An 18,820-nucleotide genomic window follows, 5' to 3' on the forward strand; every position below is an offset into this window, starting at 1 on the left:
GGCTTTAGATAGTTTGACTATGGAAAAGTAAGTTAAACATTTACATTTAATGAATGTTTCCAGTATGCATGAAAATGTTATGACATGTTGGGAAAACAAAATCATGTGCACTCCTTTATGAACAGGAGTTGACTCAGCAAGACAGTCAGACTTCAGCACCTAAGAATCCTGTTCTTTGACATATCAGCTTTGAAGTGGACCCCCTACCTCTGTCCTCAAGTATGGGTGGAGAGTTGCAGCTTAAGGCTTCTTTACACTCGCACGGACGGCGACCACACTGACGTCACTGCGGCTATCCCGCACGCAGTTTGGCTTTTTACTCGAGCGTAACCCACGCGGGCTGTTTTGAAAGTGTGCTGCAGTTCTCCTCCAACTCGGGGGTGTCGCTACGGCTGGTATTGGCTAGGACGCCACAGGGTGGAGTTTCCTCTGCATTTTTGGCCATTTCCGGTAGCCGTTTTTCCTTTCCTTTCCGTAACAAGGAACAAAGCAACAACAATGGCGACCGTGGAACAGATGCTGCTAGAACAAATGGACCTAGATGACCAGATGATACGTTTAATTATGCTGCAAAATAGATCGAGAAGGCGGCGGCGTAGGTGCTAAGTGGAACCAGGAGGAACGCTGATTACATCATCACAGCATGTGACTAAAACGGACCAATCATGAGAGATGATCTCCGCGGCATTCTACGAGCAGCAACAAATTTTGCCGTGTGCGCATCAAGCTACCCAGAGGGGCCACACGGGCCGATTCGGCGGTCACGTGATGCAATGTGGGCGTTGAGTATAAAGAGGTCTTTAGAGTGACTGAGAACCGATGGAGGGAAAGATGAGAGAACATGAGGAAGTTACCCACAAGGAAGTGGGGGCTTTCCTGGAAGGACATCACCCTCTGTGTGCAACTGTGCTGTAGCAGAGCACTCTGCCTTATCATCCTCCAACCACCTGAATCAATATTTGCACGAGTGCTCAATTTAACATTGGGATGACCGCCTTTGACACAGTTACAAAATACGCCCCAACATGGTGGCTCAGGCCAGCCCATAATGCAGCATGTGACCAAAGTAGTGGAGAGTATTTTGCAGCGTAAAACAATTTTAGAAAATAAAACTGTTTCTGTGATACATAATAGTAGTTTACCCCTCCTTGAGCTGTCACCTTATCGTGGTGGAGGGGTTTGTGTGGTCCAATGATCCGAGCAGCTAAGTTGTCTGGGGCTTTATGCCCCTGGCAGGGTCACCCATGGCAAACAGGTCCTAGGTGAGGGACCGGACAAAGCACAGCTCCAAAAACCCCTATGATGACAAACAATTCAGGAAGACTTTTTACCTTGCCCGGACGCTGGTCACCGGGTCCCCCTCTGGAGCCAGGCCTGGAGGTGGGGCTCGAAGGCGAGCGCCTGGTGGCCTGGCCTGCACAGTGGGGCCCGGCCGGGCACAGCCCGAAAGGGTAACGTGGGTCCCATGGGCTCACCACCAGTGGGAGGGGCCATAGGGGTCGGGTGAAATGTGAGCTGGGCGGTGGCCGGACGCGGGGACCTTGTCGAGGCGATCCCCGGCTACAGAAGCTGGCTTCAGGGACGTGGAATGTCACCTCTCTGGCAGGGAAGGAGCCCGAGGTGGTGTGTGAGGTCGAGAAGTTCCGTCTAGATATAGTCGGGCTCACCTCCACACAGGGCTTGGGCTCTGGTACCAGTCCTCTCGAGAGGGGTTGGACTCTCTTCCACTCTGGAGTTGCCCACAGTCAGAGGCGCCAAGCAGGTGTGGGTATACTTATTGCCCCCCGGCTCGGCGCCTGTACGTCGGGGTTCACCCCGGTGGACGAGAGGGTAGCCTCCCTCCGTGCTCATCACGGATTGTCCATAACAAACACCATTTTCATGCATAAGGGTGTCCACATGTGCACTTGGCACCAGGACACCCTAGGTCACAATTCAATGATCGACTTTGTAGTCGTGTCATCGGACTTGCGGCCGCATGTCTTGGACACTCGGGTGAAGAGAAGGGCGGAGCTGTCAACTGGTCACTACCTGGTGGTGAGTTGGCTCCGATGGTGCGGGAACATGCCGGTCCGACCTGGCAGGCCCAAACGTATTGTGAGGGTCTGCTAGGAACGTCTGGCAGAATCCACTGTCAGAAGGAGTTTCAACACCCACCTCCGGCAGAACTTCTCCCACGTCTCAGGGGAGGCGGGGGACATTGAGTCCGATTGGACCACGTTTTGCGCCTCTTTTGCCGAGGCGGCCGACCGGCGCTGCGGCCGTAAGGGATGTCATGGCGGCAAGCCCCAAACCCGTTGATGGACACCAACGGTGAGGGATCCCGTCAAGCTGAATCTCAGATTCAGGATCTCAGAGTAGAGCCGCTGCCCCTCCACATCGAGAGGAGCCAGATGAGGTGGCTGGGCCATCTGATTCGGATGCCTCCCGGACGCCTCCCTGGTGAGGTCTTCCGGGCACGTCCCATCGGGAGGAGACCCCGGGGACGACCCAGGACACGCTGGAGAGACTATGTCTCTCGGCTGGCCTGGGAACACCTCGGGATTTCCCCCTCCCCCCCCCCCAGGAAGAGCTGGATGTAGTGGCTGGGGTGTGGGAAGTTTGGCCGTCCCTCCTAAAGCTACTGCCCCCGCGACCCGACCTCGGATAAGCGGTAGAAAATGGATAGATGATGGATGGATGGATAATAGTAGTTTATATTGTGAAAGTTTGTACTACAACGATAAGGGAGGGAGGACTAATTTTGTGCAAAGACGTTGTGAGTTGAAGTGAGCTTAAATTATGCACGGTATTGCAAATTTGCAATTGAAAACTCATATCTAGGTGTTGTTGGATCAGGATGTCTCTTCTTGCTGGGTCCATTGTGAAACTGACTAACTGACTAAGGCTATGATTATTTAGTCCAGTGTTTCCCAACCATTAATGAGCCAAGGCACACATTACACACTTGAAAAAGCTCAAGGCATACTACCAAACAAATATGTCACAAAGGTACAGAATACATACTAAAATAATGATGATCTCGTCTCAATTTACTCACAAATTGACTTACTCCGCGTGAAATTGGAGAGTGTTTAATTGAACATAAATCTGATCTATGCGAAGGAAGCCATAACATTCTGTTGTATCACAGGCAACAGGTGACTCCAGTTTTATTGTACCTTCTGCCATCTAATGGAAGAGCATTCAATTATTTTGTCTGTCACTATTCAGTATCTCCCTGGCATAAATAGATGAACAAATATACATATTTGTAATTAAAAAAAAAGATCATTTTCTGACAAATTAAGTGAAATTAGTTTTTTAAATTTACCGCAGCACCGTGGTGATCTCTCTCTAACTTACGTTAGTTCAAAAGAGTGTGTGCAGTACTCCCAGATAGTTTGTGGTGAACAGTCACATGAATGTGATTCGTGCTATGGCTCAGGCTCTAATTATATGGGAAAAGAGTGTAGTGTGACAGCTATGGCAGGGATTGTGGTTATGTGCTAAGAAACTGCAGTTGACCCCATGCCTGAGGTTAAGAAGAAAAGTGAGAAAACTTAAAGTAAGGACAGGAGAGAACTTGGAAATATGACACTGACTAGGAGGAGAGGGTATGCCCAAAAAGCGCAAGTGGCAAAAAAGTGAACGGTGCATCAGAATATTCACTGGGAGTGGTCAACAATGGAGTCAGGCTATCCTTTTAAGAAAGACAGTGCACATACAGCCAAGTTTTTAAGAGCAACATCAACACCACATAGCAGTGGGAGGAGGGGGTTGACCAGCGGGGGCCAGAGACAGGAGGGTGAGCAGAAAGAAGGGAACGCACGCTGCAGCGGCTACGCTGATCAAGATCCATTTTGAGCCTAGGCCTTGGAATTCCTTTGTTCCTGTCACAGGTCTCTGTTTCACCCTTGCCTTAATCCCAGGCTGCCATGCGCCCAGAGCAAGGCAGGTAAATCTGCCACTGGCATGCTTCTCTATTTACAGACAAGTCCCTCACATTGCAGCCACTGACGTAAATAGTAAGAGTTTTGGTGGCTAAGGGAGAAACAATGAAGAACACAATCGGAAGAGCTGAGTCTTTATTCCCAAGAAAACAGACCTCCAGCACATAAACAATGTGGGTTACTCAACAGTTTGCTCTGTTTGTTTAAGGGATATAGAAGGGATCTGTTGGCCATGAAATGGGAGGCATCTTTTCTTTTTTTTTCTTTTTTTTTTAATTCACATAGAATAACAACACATGGGTGTGTGCGAAATGGTAATTTGTAACACATTTTCCATGAGTAAAGAAATCCAACAACACTTGTGCTTTTCCTACAATGACCATGGTCAGGCTGCCTTAAGCCCCCTTCATAGGGCTGCCAAGACAAGTCAGTGGTACACTGTGCAGCAGTCGCAAAGCCCTCTCCCACGGCTATTAGTGACCATTCATCTGGGGAGCCTGGGAAAATGCCTTTCTAGCCTGTAGTGACCATGGGGAAAGCGATTGGCAGGTGTTCCCTCCCCTCTAAGCCCTGGCACCTGTGCAGGAAGAGGAAGAAGTACCCAGGTCTGCCATGGGCTGAAATGAACTCTACTGTAAGTACCACCAAGAGTCATTGTCACACCTACTCTAGCACGGGTAGGACAGTTCTCAAACACAAGGTTACATGTAGAAAGAGGCCTTATGTTGGAAGACCACCTTTGGTACATCATCATATACTGGTATAGCAGACAAAATACATCTAGTAATGTGGTTGGCAGTTGGATATTTGCTAAATCTAAGTAGATGTGCCTTAGTAAGTTGTAATACCTGACTAAGTTTGTTAAGATGTGTAAATGGACTTGGTAGTCTCGTATCTACATCTACATGAGGATGGCTGTAAAAATCCCTCTCGTCCTTACAGATCATATAAGATAACGGAACTGTAATGCTTGCGGCACAGAGACCCCACTCATTACTGATATGCAATTACTTTAAAATAACTAAAATAATGACCAAAAACGTAATTACTAAAAATTGTTGTGTTCACTATGGTGCACCAAGGAGATCGATGGCCTCTCCCAGGATCTCATTTTCCTAGCCTTCTAAAGGTTTTGCATGTTCATTCTGCTTGCACAGAGCCAAATAGTTTGGTGGGAAAAGTTCCCTCTGTTCCTCTCTCTAAAAACATAAATAAATCACATCACTATGAGCTAATCACTGAGTCAAGTACCCTGAGTAAAAAAAAAAAAAAAAATTTTAAAAAAAAAAGGGGTAATGTTCCCCGAATACATGGACAGGCTCTTATCAGACACAATTTAGCTGCATACTCCGACAGAGTCAAATACAAGAAACAAAACATCAAAACGAGAGGATATAAGGGGGTTGCATATTGTTCAGATGAGTATAAAATGAATCTTTTGTCATTCCCAGATATTAACCAGTGATTGGGATCACTGTTTTTGACCTTATTTAACACAATTATCAAAGAAGGAGGACCTACTTTTGGAAGAATATTGCTCCATCCGATAAAGTTCCACGGAAAATGCAATGGAATCTGTGGTCAGAAGCATTAAAAAATTGTTTTTGTTTTTTGTTTAATTTTCTTTGAAACAGATTTTCTGCTGCTTATTTTCTTTTAGTATGTCATCTATCTAGATACTCTGACTAAGAAACTCTTGCACTGGAGGTCCTTGGAATGTTAAAAGCTGTTAATGGCTTATTTGAAGTGCCAACAGCTGAAGTTTTTACACTCCCCTTATAGCTGGCATTAGCTCAAATACTACAAGAACAACAACCCCACTTAATACCAACCTCTGTTGGACTATTGGCAAAGTGTAATTCCACTTGACACCTTTTCTATGTACAACAATGTACGTGCATGTCTTCTAGTATCGAGTATGTCATTCTAGCTGTTGTGCTCTCAAATAAATTTACTATAATCAGGCTCTGTGCAGAAAAAAAGATTTGTGCAGGAAACTAGCTTCCACTTGCAACAGACAACCTCGAAGGACTTATGTGAGCGGATTTGTAGGTTAGCATTTCACCTGTTTGCGGAATTGACGACCCAAAAACTTAATACCTACTCTGGGGTTAGGTTGGCTAAACCTAGTCTGTCCTCCCTTTTTATGACTCCTGCCTGCCTGCTCACTTCTCACAGCCTCTACCTTTACTGTTCAGCAACCTCTCTCACAAGGGACAATAAAAAGGGTAACAACGTCATTACGCTCACTTAATCATTTTTACATGCATATTTCAGTACTGACACACTATTAGTCCCCTTGTTCACACAATGAAGAGTGTGTTTTTGTGCCCGTTTGTTTTCAAGGCTTCTCCCTGTGATCTTCATCATTAGAGATGTCTGTCTCTCTTCAGTCTATCATGAGGAATATGAGTTTCAGTAACCTTACACTGTGAGTCTGTTCACACCTTGCCCAGTGGGAAGATAAACTGTAACTCTTTAACTCACTAGCACTGTCCCTTGGACTTGCAATTGTTCTGGTGAGCACACCCAAAGATGCATGCAAGTACATTTTAATCAGCGTACCGTTGCCTATTTAATGGATGTACTGTATATTGGCATAAAGTGGAACTTCCGAAATCAACTACAATCGATTAATCTGTCAATTTATTTTTCGATGAATCAATGATTCAGATAAAAATACATTTTAAAATGTCCATTCCTTATTACAAAAAGGCCATTATTTCAAATTGACAGTGCAGAAATAAAAACATAATTGATTCTGATTCAGTTATTGGGTTGGTTCAGGGATTTGGACAATTTATGGGGTATTATCAAGTGGAAAACGAGGGGCACCAGACCCAAAAACAAAGAAGAAATGACAGCAAGCATCAAGGAAATCTGGGCTTCCATAACTCCCAGGCAATGCCACGGGCTGATTGCCTCAATGCCACGGCGCATCGAGGCAGTGATTAAAGCAAAGGGATTCCCAACCAAGTACTGAAGATTAACATATCATTTTGAAAGCACCATATTATATATATTATCGTATAATTCAATGTGACCCTAATTTATTTTTTTTGCTCCACAAAAACTGAGAAGTAAATTGTGATTTCTGCACAGTATTCTAATTTTTTGAATTCCTGATTTTGAGTTTTATTAGCTGGAAGCCAAAATTAGGTAAACATAAACAAATAAATACTTGAATGTTTTAAATTGTGGGCCCTGAATCTATAATCTATGAAAGTTTAACTTTTTTGAATGGAATTATGGAAATAAATGAACTTTTCCATGATATTCAAATTTTTTGGAAAGGGTCTGTAGTTCATCCTTTATTTAACCAGTTAAAGCTTATTGAGAGATAAAATTATACAGGCAGCCGAAAATATAAAGTGCATACCACAACAACATTCATACAATGAATAAAAATAAAGACTTAAAAAAATAATGATATTAAAATGTATGACATCCGATTTAAAAGTAACAAAGCCCAAATGCTTTTGAGTACATACATGTTTTTTTTTGTTATTATTATTCATTCAAATTTGGAAGGCTTTAAGATATTTTGGGATCTCTTTAGTGGGTTAATGACTCTATACCTATGTGCCAAATGTAATGCGTAACGTCCGTCAGAAAATAGGCAAAAATATTGATCATTGTTTTATAAACGAAAAGCAGATGTTTGCGCATTTCTTATTTTGATTAAACACAAAGATATGCCGTCTGCTTTCATGGAGGTGTACAGAAATCTGACAATAGTTACTGTTGAGTGGCTGAAATCAGAGGATTTCAACGATTTTAAAACAATTCATCGATTATTAAAAGAGATGTTGATTAATTTGCTAATCGACTAGTTGTAAATTAATTGATTAATTGTTGCACGTCTAGTTGAGTATAATGTCATGTCTAGAAAAAGGGTCAAGTCATGAAGAGTAGCATGAGAGGCTGTGCTGTGGCCACAGAGCAACTTTATGGGCTGACTGCTCTATAATCCCACTCTCACAATTGGGGTTGGTCTGTTGAGTGAGCTCAGTTAAACTGCCCTTAACTGCTACCTGTGAAAACCCCGCCTGCAGTATAACATGCAGCTGGGGGAAATGGGTGGGATCCTCTGAAGGTAGTGGATCAAATATACAGGTATATGTGTGGTGGTTGGGAACTAGCACAGATGAATATGTAATTAGAGGTGCAACAATTAGTCGATGAATCAACAATTGATCAATTATCAAATTAAGCGATAATGAGTTTTGATAATCGATTAATTATTAAGAGACGTTTTTGAACTTAAAATTGTGTAAAAATAATAAAGCCGGAAATAATAAATAATGTTTTTTTCTGACATGTAAGTGAAATTATTGTGTTTTCTTTTCTAAGAATGTTTTGACTGTCCATTTCGTAATATTACCAATGAGTAACTTCTGATTTTTTTGACCACAGCATGAACATAAAAAAAAAAAATAATACAAAAAATTACAGAATAAAATGTGAATGTGCAATTTCTGATGTTGCTGTGTGTGCGCGGGTGCATGTGTGTGTGTGTGTGTGTGTGTGTGCACAACACATCTGCAATTTACTGCACGGTGTTTTCAAAAGTTATAAGTGAGCTGAAATATCCACGTTTGGGCAGACAGTGCCAGACAAATACTACAATACATGAAAGCTGTTGTTTTTGTTCATCTAAATGTAAACAAGAGGAGCGCACCGTTGCCTTCATGGTAATGATGACCATCCCAAAATGGTGGCCACTTAGGCACGACGATCAGCCGGGCTGGCTTATCGAGTGTTCATACCTATGTGCGGGAAGCCCAATAAAGATGACGTGTGAGGTCATGTGACTTTCTTGTGTCGTTTGATTGGTGAACTAGACAAAGGCCACTAGTGCTTAAATTGGATTGGCGCAAACAGCGTCCAATGCGGAAGTCAAAGTCGTAGTCTCGCTCGCGAAATAAGTTGATAAATCAGCAATAATTGATACGTAAAAGTAGCACGTGACATTTAGATCATTGCAACGGAGTAAAAGTACTGTTACTTCTTAGCAGCAGAAGCGGAGGAAGTGTTTTTTCTGGTCTCGTCAACTCCTGTGACGAGCGCACAGGCGGAACCTCAGGCCGATGCGCTCGCATATTAGTCAGCCGTGGAGTAATATTCAGAAATTACATCTGTGTGTGGATGGTGGATGTGTGGAATGGATCTAGCTGCCAGCGTTCAAGGAATTCGAGACAGCCTATGACGACACTGGAAAAACTCAGCGGATCCATACGATCCACGTGAATGGCCTATTTTGAGTTCAAAATGGAGAATTTCGCTGAAAGGAGACTGATTTGTATGTATCCACTACTACTAATTAACTACTAATTATATAATGAAGGAGACTTATTATCTTTGTGTTTAATCAAAATAAAACATTTGTAAACACTTTGCACTTTGGAAAACAATTATCCACATTTTTGGTTGTTTTCTGACATGTTACAGACCAAATCAGTAATTGAATCATAATAAATTTAACTAAGCATTATTACTTTGAAATAATGTCCTGTTTTTCAATAAAGGGATAGAAATTTAAAAATGTTTTTTATCGGAATTCATTGAAAAAAATAATCAACAGTTACACCAAGTATTCACTTTTTCTTTAGTTACAGTCCTATATTGAATACACATACACACATATATATATAATATTCTGACAAAACCTTGTTTATGAGGTTAACAGAAGCGTTCTTCTGCTGTCAAAGTCAGTCGAAGTCACCATGTGCGACATCGCCCCCTGGGGTCACTAATTCTGATGGGTCGCAGATTTTTCCTTAGTGTTTGGAGTTTTTTGAAAGAAAGAAAAAAAACTATTACACCACGATGGGACAGGCTCGTTGAGGAGAAACAAGCACAGGACCCCACTAATTATATTCAGTGTAAAGGCTGTGTTTTTATTGGTTTCTATGGCAGTTGTCAAAATGTCTCTACCTGAAACGAGTCCATGGCGCAAAAAGGTTGAGGACCGCTGCCATAATGGACAGAGAAGGCAATAAAATATGCAATGACAAGCATTTGACTGTTGCATTTGACTATTGCAATGTGGATAATAAAATGATTACCTTTTACAATAAAAGCTGAAGCAGGTGCTAGCTCCTTTTTGTGTTTTGGCTGTCTTCCTTTTTGAAAGGAGTCTGCGTACTGCTTAACTCTTTGCTCCACAGCATCACGAATCAGAGTCGTAACTTCCTACAAAGCAAGGACATTTCATTAGATCAAGCAACAAACATGCTGTAGGACTACTAAAAGACTGCATTTTATGATTGCACTTGTGGCTGTCCACTGCCACACTTGTGGACAGCCAGTGTGCAGGTCTGTAAAAAAGCTAGGTGAGGAACAATAAAGTCCACCCCACCGCCCCTACACTCCAAAAGAAGAACAGGCACAAGGCTCAAAGTCATTTTACATTCCACTCTACTGTTTTCCTTTAAAGGCCCCAAGCAGTAGAGAAGCTATATAGTCACTCACACACTTAATCACACGTACACCCTTTTCATTGTGCCTCTACCTCGATGTGTCTTGTAGTAAACCAGCTGGCGTCCTCTTGGCTGCCCAGGGGCAGGATGTGGAGATCCACCAGCACAGCAAAGTTCCCACACTGTAACACAAAGAGGAAGGACAGCCACAGGTTGCTGTGGGGCATTGAGCTCAGAGAACACAAAGGGAATCAGACTGTGAGTGATTGACAGTGAAACAAACCACAAACGACCCCTGGTGTACTCGAACATCACCCCGGGCCTTTCAAAGCAGTCCTTTCACTCCTCTTTCTCTGTCTGACGAGGCAGCCTCTAAACATTAATTATGGTGCTGTCTGCCAGCTTATGTTTTCTCTTTTACAGCATAAAATGTTGGCTTACGGTTTTACAACTCTGCAAAGATTTACAATTCAGTTCCTAAAGCAGTAAAGGCAGACATGCTGGAAACATATCCTGAAGATGCATCATTTAAATGCATATTTAACCAAATCAGAGGACAGTGCTGATTAACCTCCATGAAGATACATTAAAGCAGTGAGTGTGCCATCAGAGATCATCAGAAGCGCAGAGGGAAATTATCCATCCATCCATTTTCCATACCGCTTATCCTCACTAAGGTCGCAGGCATGCTTGGAGCCTATCTCAGCTGACTCTGGGTGAGAGGCGGCATACACCCCGAACTGGTCGCCAGCCAATCACAGGGCACATATAAACAAACAACCATTCACACTGACATCAATACCTACGGGCAATTTAGAGTTTTCAATTAACCTACCATGCATGCTTTTTGGGATGTGGGAGGAGGAAAGGAAACCGGACTTCTTCTTTTCCTTTCGGCTTGTCCCTTTAGGGGTCGCCACAGCGTGTCCTCCTTTTCCATGTAAGCCTATCTCCTGCATCCTCCTCTCGAACACCAACTGCCCTCACGTCTTCCCTCACGACATCCATCCAACTTCTCTTTGGTCTTCCTCTAGCTCTCTTGCCTAGCAGCTCCATCCTCATCGTCCTTCTACCAATATACTCACTATTTCTCCTCTGGACGTGTCCAAACCATCCAAGTCTGCTCTCTCTAACTTTGTCTCCAAAACATTGAACCTTGGCTGTCCCTCTGATGAGCTCATTTCTAATTTTATCCAACCTGGTCACTCCGAGAGCGAACCTCAACATCTTAATTTCCGCCATCTCCAGCTCTGCTTCCTCAGTGCCACTGTCTCTAATACGTACATCATGGCTGGCCTCACCACTGTTTTATAAACTTTGCCTTTCATCCTGGCAGAGACTCTTCTATCACATAACACACCTGACACCTTCCTCCACCCGTTCCAACCTGGTTGGACCCGTTTCTTCACTTCCCGACCACACTCACCATTGCTCTGGACGGTTGACCCCAAGTATTTGAAGTCCTCCACCCTCGCTATCTCTTCTCCCTGTAGCCTCACTCTTCCCGCACCACCCCTCTCATTCATGCACATATATTCTGTCTTACTTCGGCTAATCTTCATTTCTCTGCTTTCCAGTGCATGCCTCCATCTTTCTAACTGTTCCTCCCCCTGCTCCCTGCTTTCACTGCAGATCACAATGTCATCTGCAAACATCATGGTCCACGGCGATTCCAGTGCAACCTCATCTGTCAGCCTATCCATCACCACTGCAAACAGGAAGGGGCTCAGGGCTGATCCCTGAGTCCCACCTCCACCTTAAATTCGTCTGTCACACCTACAGCACACCTCACCGCTGTTCTGCTGCCATCGTACATCCATCCATCCATCCATCCATTTTCTGATCCGCTTATCCTTACAAGGGACACAGGAGTGCTGGAGCCTATCCATGCTTCTACCTCCGCTCTTGTAGGTCACCCTATGTTCCTGCCTCGTCTGGAAAAAAGTGTTCACTACAGCCATTTGCATCCTTTTTGCAAAGTCTACCACCATCTGTCCCTCCAAGTTCCTTTCCTGGATGCCGTACTTACCCATCACTTCTTCATCACCCCTGTTTCCTTCACCAACATGTCCATTAAAATCTGCACCAATCATGACTCTCTCTCTGTCTGGGATGCTCAGCACTACTTCGTCTAGCTCCTTCCAGAATTTCTCTTTCACCTCTAGGTCACATCCTACCTGTGGGGCATAGCCACTAATCACATTATACATAACACCCTCAATTTCAAGTTTCAGCCTCATCACTCGATCGGATACTCTTTTCACCTCCAAGACATTCTTAGCCAACTCTTCTTTTAAAATAACCCCGACTCCATTTCTCTTCCCAACTACACCATGGTAAAATAATTTCAACCCTGCCCCTAAACTTCTAGCCCCCACATTCAGTTCTAGGCTCAGTGCTTTCCTCTTCTCTTTTTGCCGAAGAACCCACTTTCCACCTCTTTGTCTTCTTCGACTTCGACCCACAGTAGCTGAATTTCCGCAGGCGCCCTGTAGGTTGACGGCCGACCGATCCGGTATGGAATTCTTTGGATGAACGCTCATATTTGTTTGGCAAAGTTTTAAGCCGAATGCTCTTCCTGACGCAACCCTCTGCATTTATCCGGGCTTGGGACCGGCCTACAGTTTGCCCTGGCTTGTGCCCCCCATAGGGCTGCATTAGGAAAGGAAACCGGACTATCCGGAGAAAACCTATGCAGGCACGGAGAGAACATGCAAACTCCACACAGGTGAGGCCAGATTTGAACCCGCGTCCTCAGAACCGTGAGGCACATGTGCTAACCAGTCATTCACCGCGCTGTCCGGAAATTAGCCAGTTTCCTTAATACTGTATGTTCAAAAAGTATTATTTATTACAAATATATCTATGTTTGTCGATCTATGTTAGCAACATGTAGTGAAAGGCAGAACAATTACAGTAAATGCTCTTCAATTAGATGGCAGATGGTACAATAAACCTGTGTATCCACCTGTTGCCATGCATAGAACAGAATAGGTCCTGGCTTTCTGCAAGTAATTCAACTATATGTTCTATTGAACAGGCCTAGATTTCACAGTACACCGAGTAAGTCAATTTGTGAGTTAATTGATATGAGATCGTAGATCATCATTAGTTCAGTATTTTTATTTGGTGGTGTGTCGTGAGATATTTTTTTTTTTTATGTAAAATGGGTGCTATGGCTTAATAAAGGATGGGAAACACTGCCAGCCAGAACAGACGCGGCTAGTTAACTTGCTGTTACATCTTTCTCAAGCTGGGCTGATTATGGTTTGCACATGAGTGCAAAATGTGCTCTAGAGAGCAAACTGACTATGGGTCTCGTGTGAACCTCACCTCTCTCTGGACAAAAGCAAGTCAAGGACTGAGACCACCCACAACATAAGACTGAGTAGCAACAAGTACTGCCCTATAACCAAGATGCGCGAAAATGCAGTGAACTGAAAAAAAAGGGCGAAACATAACAATTTACAGAAATAAACAGATTTCAACAACAACCCCACTTAATACCAGATTTCAGGCTTGTTGTGTGGAACAAGAAACCGCTATGTACACACAGAATACATTATTCATTGAATAAAATGGTACACTCAAAGCTTTGTTTTGAGCTTGGCAAATCCCCTGCGCTGAAGATGCAGACTGAATGACTGAACTCAACAACTCATAACTGTTTTGTCTCACAATGGACAAGTGCAGAGAATACTAAACTCTAAATCATAGTAGCATACTAGTTGATCACGAGGCAATTGCTAGACTGGCATGCACAGTGGTCAGCACGAAAAATAATGCTGGCTCACGAAGCAAGGTGCAGAAATGATGATTGAGGCCAGCCCAGTCCATCTATTTGTTCACAGATTTGGGCCAATTTGGGGTCATAGATCTTTTTTCAACAAGGCCTAGCAGCAAGCAGCATGTAATGACCAATAAAGTCTATTTCCGAATACACACACACCAATCCACACATCACACATACAGTATAACACGGTCCACAGTTCGTTCATGTGATGCCAGCACATTGCCTCTATCTGTTTAAATTTTAGTTCAAAATAAATCTCCATTCTGAACAAAAAGACCTCCCAAACCAGGCCCAGAGCGGAACCAATGAGCCCCACTTTGCAAAATGAGGCGCAGGAACAACACCATCCAGCAAACTATTTCTGATAAATTATCATCTGATAATGAACTTTGTGAAGATTCTCAAGAAGACTAATTCAAAATTATAAAAGCCATTCATACGGAGTTGACAAATGAAAATCGGAACTGACAAGTTGCCCCCCCCCCCAAAAAAAAAAAAAAAAACTATACTCTTTGTGCAAACAATGCTTGTGGAAAACAAAACACTGTAACAAAAAAGACAAAACACTAAAGCACCTGTTTTCCCAATGCTGAATTTCCATCCATCCATTTTTTATACCTGTTCAGTTTCGAGGGAACCTGGAGCATATCCCAGAGGACCAGGACGAAAGGCCGGATTTAACCGTTGACTGCTCGCCAGCCAATCCCAGGAATGCATTCAAATCTAGTGTTTAAATGTATGCATGCTGCCTATCAGTGTCAGCTCTTCTCTCCACATCAGTATTCTTTCCATCCCATGCTCTTTGTCTCTCAGCAGTCCATGGTTGACTGGTGGTCTCAGCTGACTGCCTCGAACAATTACAAGTGTGTGGGAAAACCTAGCAACAGAGGGTCAGGCCTTGTCCATCAAAGCTGACAGAAAGACAAGTGGGGGTTCCACAGTGACTTCTTGAGCTGCATTTGGAAGTGCTCAGCTGGTTTGGGTATCTAGCCTTAAACATTTCAGACCTTAACAGAAAAAGTATATACAAATCAAAATTCAAAACACTGCTATAGAGACTGTTGCAGTGCTGCAATGAATGCTGTAAATCTGTGTTGGATGACTCACTGACACTAGGTGCTGCATATTAAATCCTACCATGGATCACAAGATCTATCTATTAGATGCATGGCTTCATTTTAAACAACCTAGTATGAGCTCTAAAGAAGAGCACAAGGTTAATTTGATCAATATCTCAGGGGGAGCCTAAACAGCCAGATATTGAGCAAACGTTAGACTAACTTTCTTTTATCACATTAGAGGAATAGACAAGACCTGATGGAAAAGAGGCATTCATGATAAGCATCAGTCTTCCCTTTACTCAAAAACAGCATGTGATTTCTTTTCTGAGACTGGGGCACGACTGGAATGTAAACTAATGCAATCACACTAATGAGAAAACTGTTAATTTACCGAGCAAAGCTTTTCGGTGGAGGCACAGAATTCCCTTATTCGTGACAATGTTACATGATCGGCTTGAGATTTTACAAAATGACATTGTTGGTGAGTGTGACAGATAGTGTGACAGAACGAAGAGGGACACAAGTGACAGAATCAAATTTTACAAAAAGAGTTCCAATACATTTCCATCATGTGGTCTAAATTTGCCATCTCCCTACACAGTGACCAGTGAATCTCTGAGGTGAACTCTGACATGAACTATGACCTCCACTTGCGACCCCCTTTTTAGCGAGATATTCACAAGCAGCATGAGGCTTTAGTAAAGGCACACCGGAAAGAGGCCAAGATATTTGAGTATGATTGTTGAATGCCTGAACTTTAAAATGAGCCATCTCAGCCATTGTCGCCGCATATGCCTTGCTCGTACAACATTATTGGCCTTAGCCTGAAAGCATTTCATTATCCTGACATATTCATTAATCAAATGCATTAAGTATGTTTAACAATTTTAAGGCAATACTATGTGAGACGGTTTCACTTGTTGGAAAGAAAGCTTTGATAAAGGGCCAAGTTCTACAGGAAGTTCTCTATTCATGCATACTAAAGAGAGCCGGCACTGCTTTGTTCTCAGTCTTGCACAGACCTTTTTAGCATTATGGACATGGGCTGTAGGCTGAATGAGAAGCGGCAAAAGAAAAAAACCTCAACTTAATACAATCCTTTGTTGTGCCATCTTTTGTGTGTTCACACAATGTGCATGAATAGGAGTGCGTCTTCCTGCAGCCAAAGCTAAACTATCCTAATTCTCCCTGCTGCCAATCTTATAGCCATGACCTGTATAGAAAACAAAACAAAGACAACAGAAATATCTGAAACATAAGCTCACCGCTGTCCACCGCAGGCAAAACAAGATTCAAAACAACTCCATTATATTTTCTGCCCGTAAATAAACAATTCCTGTCACGAACCAACCCACTGATGATTCCCTTCTGTTCCACAGGGCTCTGGTCTATATCACTTTCAGTTCCAAAAACACTCTACCTTTCCTTATCTCCTTTCCAGACCGGGCTGTCCATTCTTGCTGCTACGAGTTGGGCACAGGGCCCGAACACTATGAGCAGCCTATCACCCGCCTCCCCACCTCGCTGCCCTTTGCCTTTGCTATCGCGGCATAAAAGAGCCAGACCTTCTCAGACTGCACTTAGCTCAGAGGCTAACACTAACCAGCCACAGATGTTTACATTAGATGAGAAGGGGCAGCACATGTGGTCTGATTCGGTAAAACTTGCATCTCTCCCTTTTTCTGACTTTCTTTCTCTTTCTGTAGTCTGAAAACAATCCGGGGGAGTGCACTACATTGGTGGGTGTGACAACTTTTCTTCAGGCTTTATTTGACTCATTATAAACTCTCTCTGTGAGTCACCTGGGTTTCCCCTTGAAAAAAAATAAACAAGGTTCTCCACTCCAATTTTGCAAACTGCCAGATACTGAGGGGTCAGTCTCAAGAATGTCTTATTATTATTAAGGCATGTGTGCGTGTGTGTGTGTGTGTGCGCGCGCAAAGCACTCTTCATACAGGTTAATGTTAGCACACCTGAGTCCTCTTTTTTTCTTATTGAAAAAAAAAAAAGAAAAAAGAGACACAACCCAGGAGTGGAATTCAAATAGCAAGAACACGCAGGAATATCTCTTGGAAACGTAGAGCAAACAAAGCTCAGGTAGACATTGCCTCCAGAAATTGGAGAATACAAATTGCTGGCTGGGAGGTGTTTGGTTTCTTTATGGAAAGTTCCCATACAGTATAAGGCAGTGCTAATTTGTTTTATTTTTATTTTTTAGCAATGTCACCTCTTTAAGAAGATTACCTTTGTTGGAAAACGTCAAAATATTTGCACTGATAGTGTACAGACACATGATGTGTGGTCCAAATGGGCTCATCTACAGAGTGACAACAACACTAAACAGTGTATAAACCTCTGACATAAAAATGTTCTGCGGTACCTCAAACATTTTCTACTGAAAAAACAACTGGGTTTCTTCCACCGCTTACTACATTAGATGTTTAGATGTCAGCTGTGTATTTTGCCAATAAAAGGCAGATTGCAGGGTTCTAGAGTGGTAATGTCCTGGCAGCCAGCACTTCAGTGGATCAGTGTTTTTGCCTGCAGGCCCTTTTCGGGAGGTCTATGAAGTGGCGGGTGCACCCCCTTCAGTTCTGCAGACGAGGGAGAGAGCTGCTTTGAAAAACCTAACGAAAAGGATCATAAAACTCACTGGTGAACAGCCTAGTAAACACGGCACTGTGAATCAGAGAACATGATGCATAAATGCTTTCATTATGCTTGCAAACTGCAATGGGGAAACTCTAACTTATATACATTCCTAAGTAAGTTTCCATGGAGAATGTTGTCCTAGAAGTTGATCCATTCATTAAAAGCAATGTGACAATGGTGTTGGTTTAGTGAAAGAGGAGCCAGTTGCAGTGCTTTGAATGCTATTGTTTAGCCTGATCCCTTCTTACATGCTTGTTTGTGGTTAGTTGGTTGAGTGTGGTTGAGGCTCTGAGCATTTTCTCAGGCAAAGTAACACAACTGTATCATTATGTGCCAGTGGGAAGGAACCCGCCGTGAACCTCTCGCTTTTTACTCTCCCACAAGCAAGTGATGGTGGGGGGTAACGGGATGGCTTATATGCAGGCATGCATATGAAACAAATAAAGGGGAGTGAATGCAATATCTGGTCAGCAGGGCACACATGGAATAGTGGAGGATGTGGAGATCAGTGCAAAATGTCTGAAGCCCTTGTTCAAAACTCTCAATAAATGAAACATCAACAAAAGAGGGATCAGCAGCTTTGCCTGCACTTAACAAAAACATCTGAGGTGCATTATTGCTAACAAAGAATCAGACAGAGGATGAACAACTCGGATTTTTTTTTAATTGGAGTTTCCTGCCTTGTATATAGTGACGTTCCCATTAACAAAGAACCAGGGGGAAGCGATCCAGGAACTCGAAATTGCACTGCCACGAACAAAACCATCAGTCCGTTATGACAAGACTGTTAAAACGTGTAGTAATACTTCCCTCTACTGGCAAAAGATTGTTACTACGAAAAAATACAATCAAAAGAATCTTACTGAAAACATATATTCAGATCAATATTTTCCCTCAGTTTCACAACAGAAATTTTATTGTTTCACTAGAAGCCATGGAAATGTATGTTGCTTCCTGGAA

General features: G+C 43.1%; 1 protein-coding gene across 1 annotated transcript in view; it reads right to left on the bottom strand.

The window, feature by feature from the left end:
* slx4ip (SLX4 interacting protein) overlaps window positions 1–18,820 on the bottom strand; it is a 42,002-nt gene that overhangs the window by 21,455 nt on the left and 1,727 nt on the right. Inside the window, exons 3-4 of the mRNA XM_061690693.1 lie at window positions 10,447–10,536; window positions 10,001–10,127 (exon numbers count right to left, since the gene is read on the bottom strand). Coding sequence (XP_061546677.1) covers window positions 10,001–10,127; window positions 10,447–10,536 — 217 coding nt within the window. The remainder of the gene's footprint in view (window positions 1–10,000; window positions 10,128–10,446; window positions 10,537–18,820) is intronic.

The sequence above is a fragment of the Phycodurus eques genome, chromosome 11, assembly GCF_024500275.1.
Source record: "Phycodurus eques isolate BA_2022a chromosome 11, UOR_Pequ_1.1, whole genome shotgun sequence".
NCBI classification, from domain to species: Eukaryota; Metazoa; Chordata; class Actinopteri; order Syngnathiformes; family Syngnathidae; genus Phycodurus; species Phycodurus eques.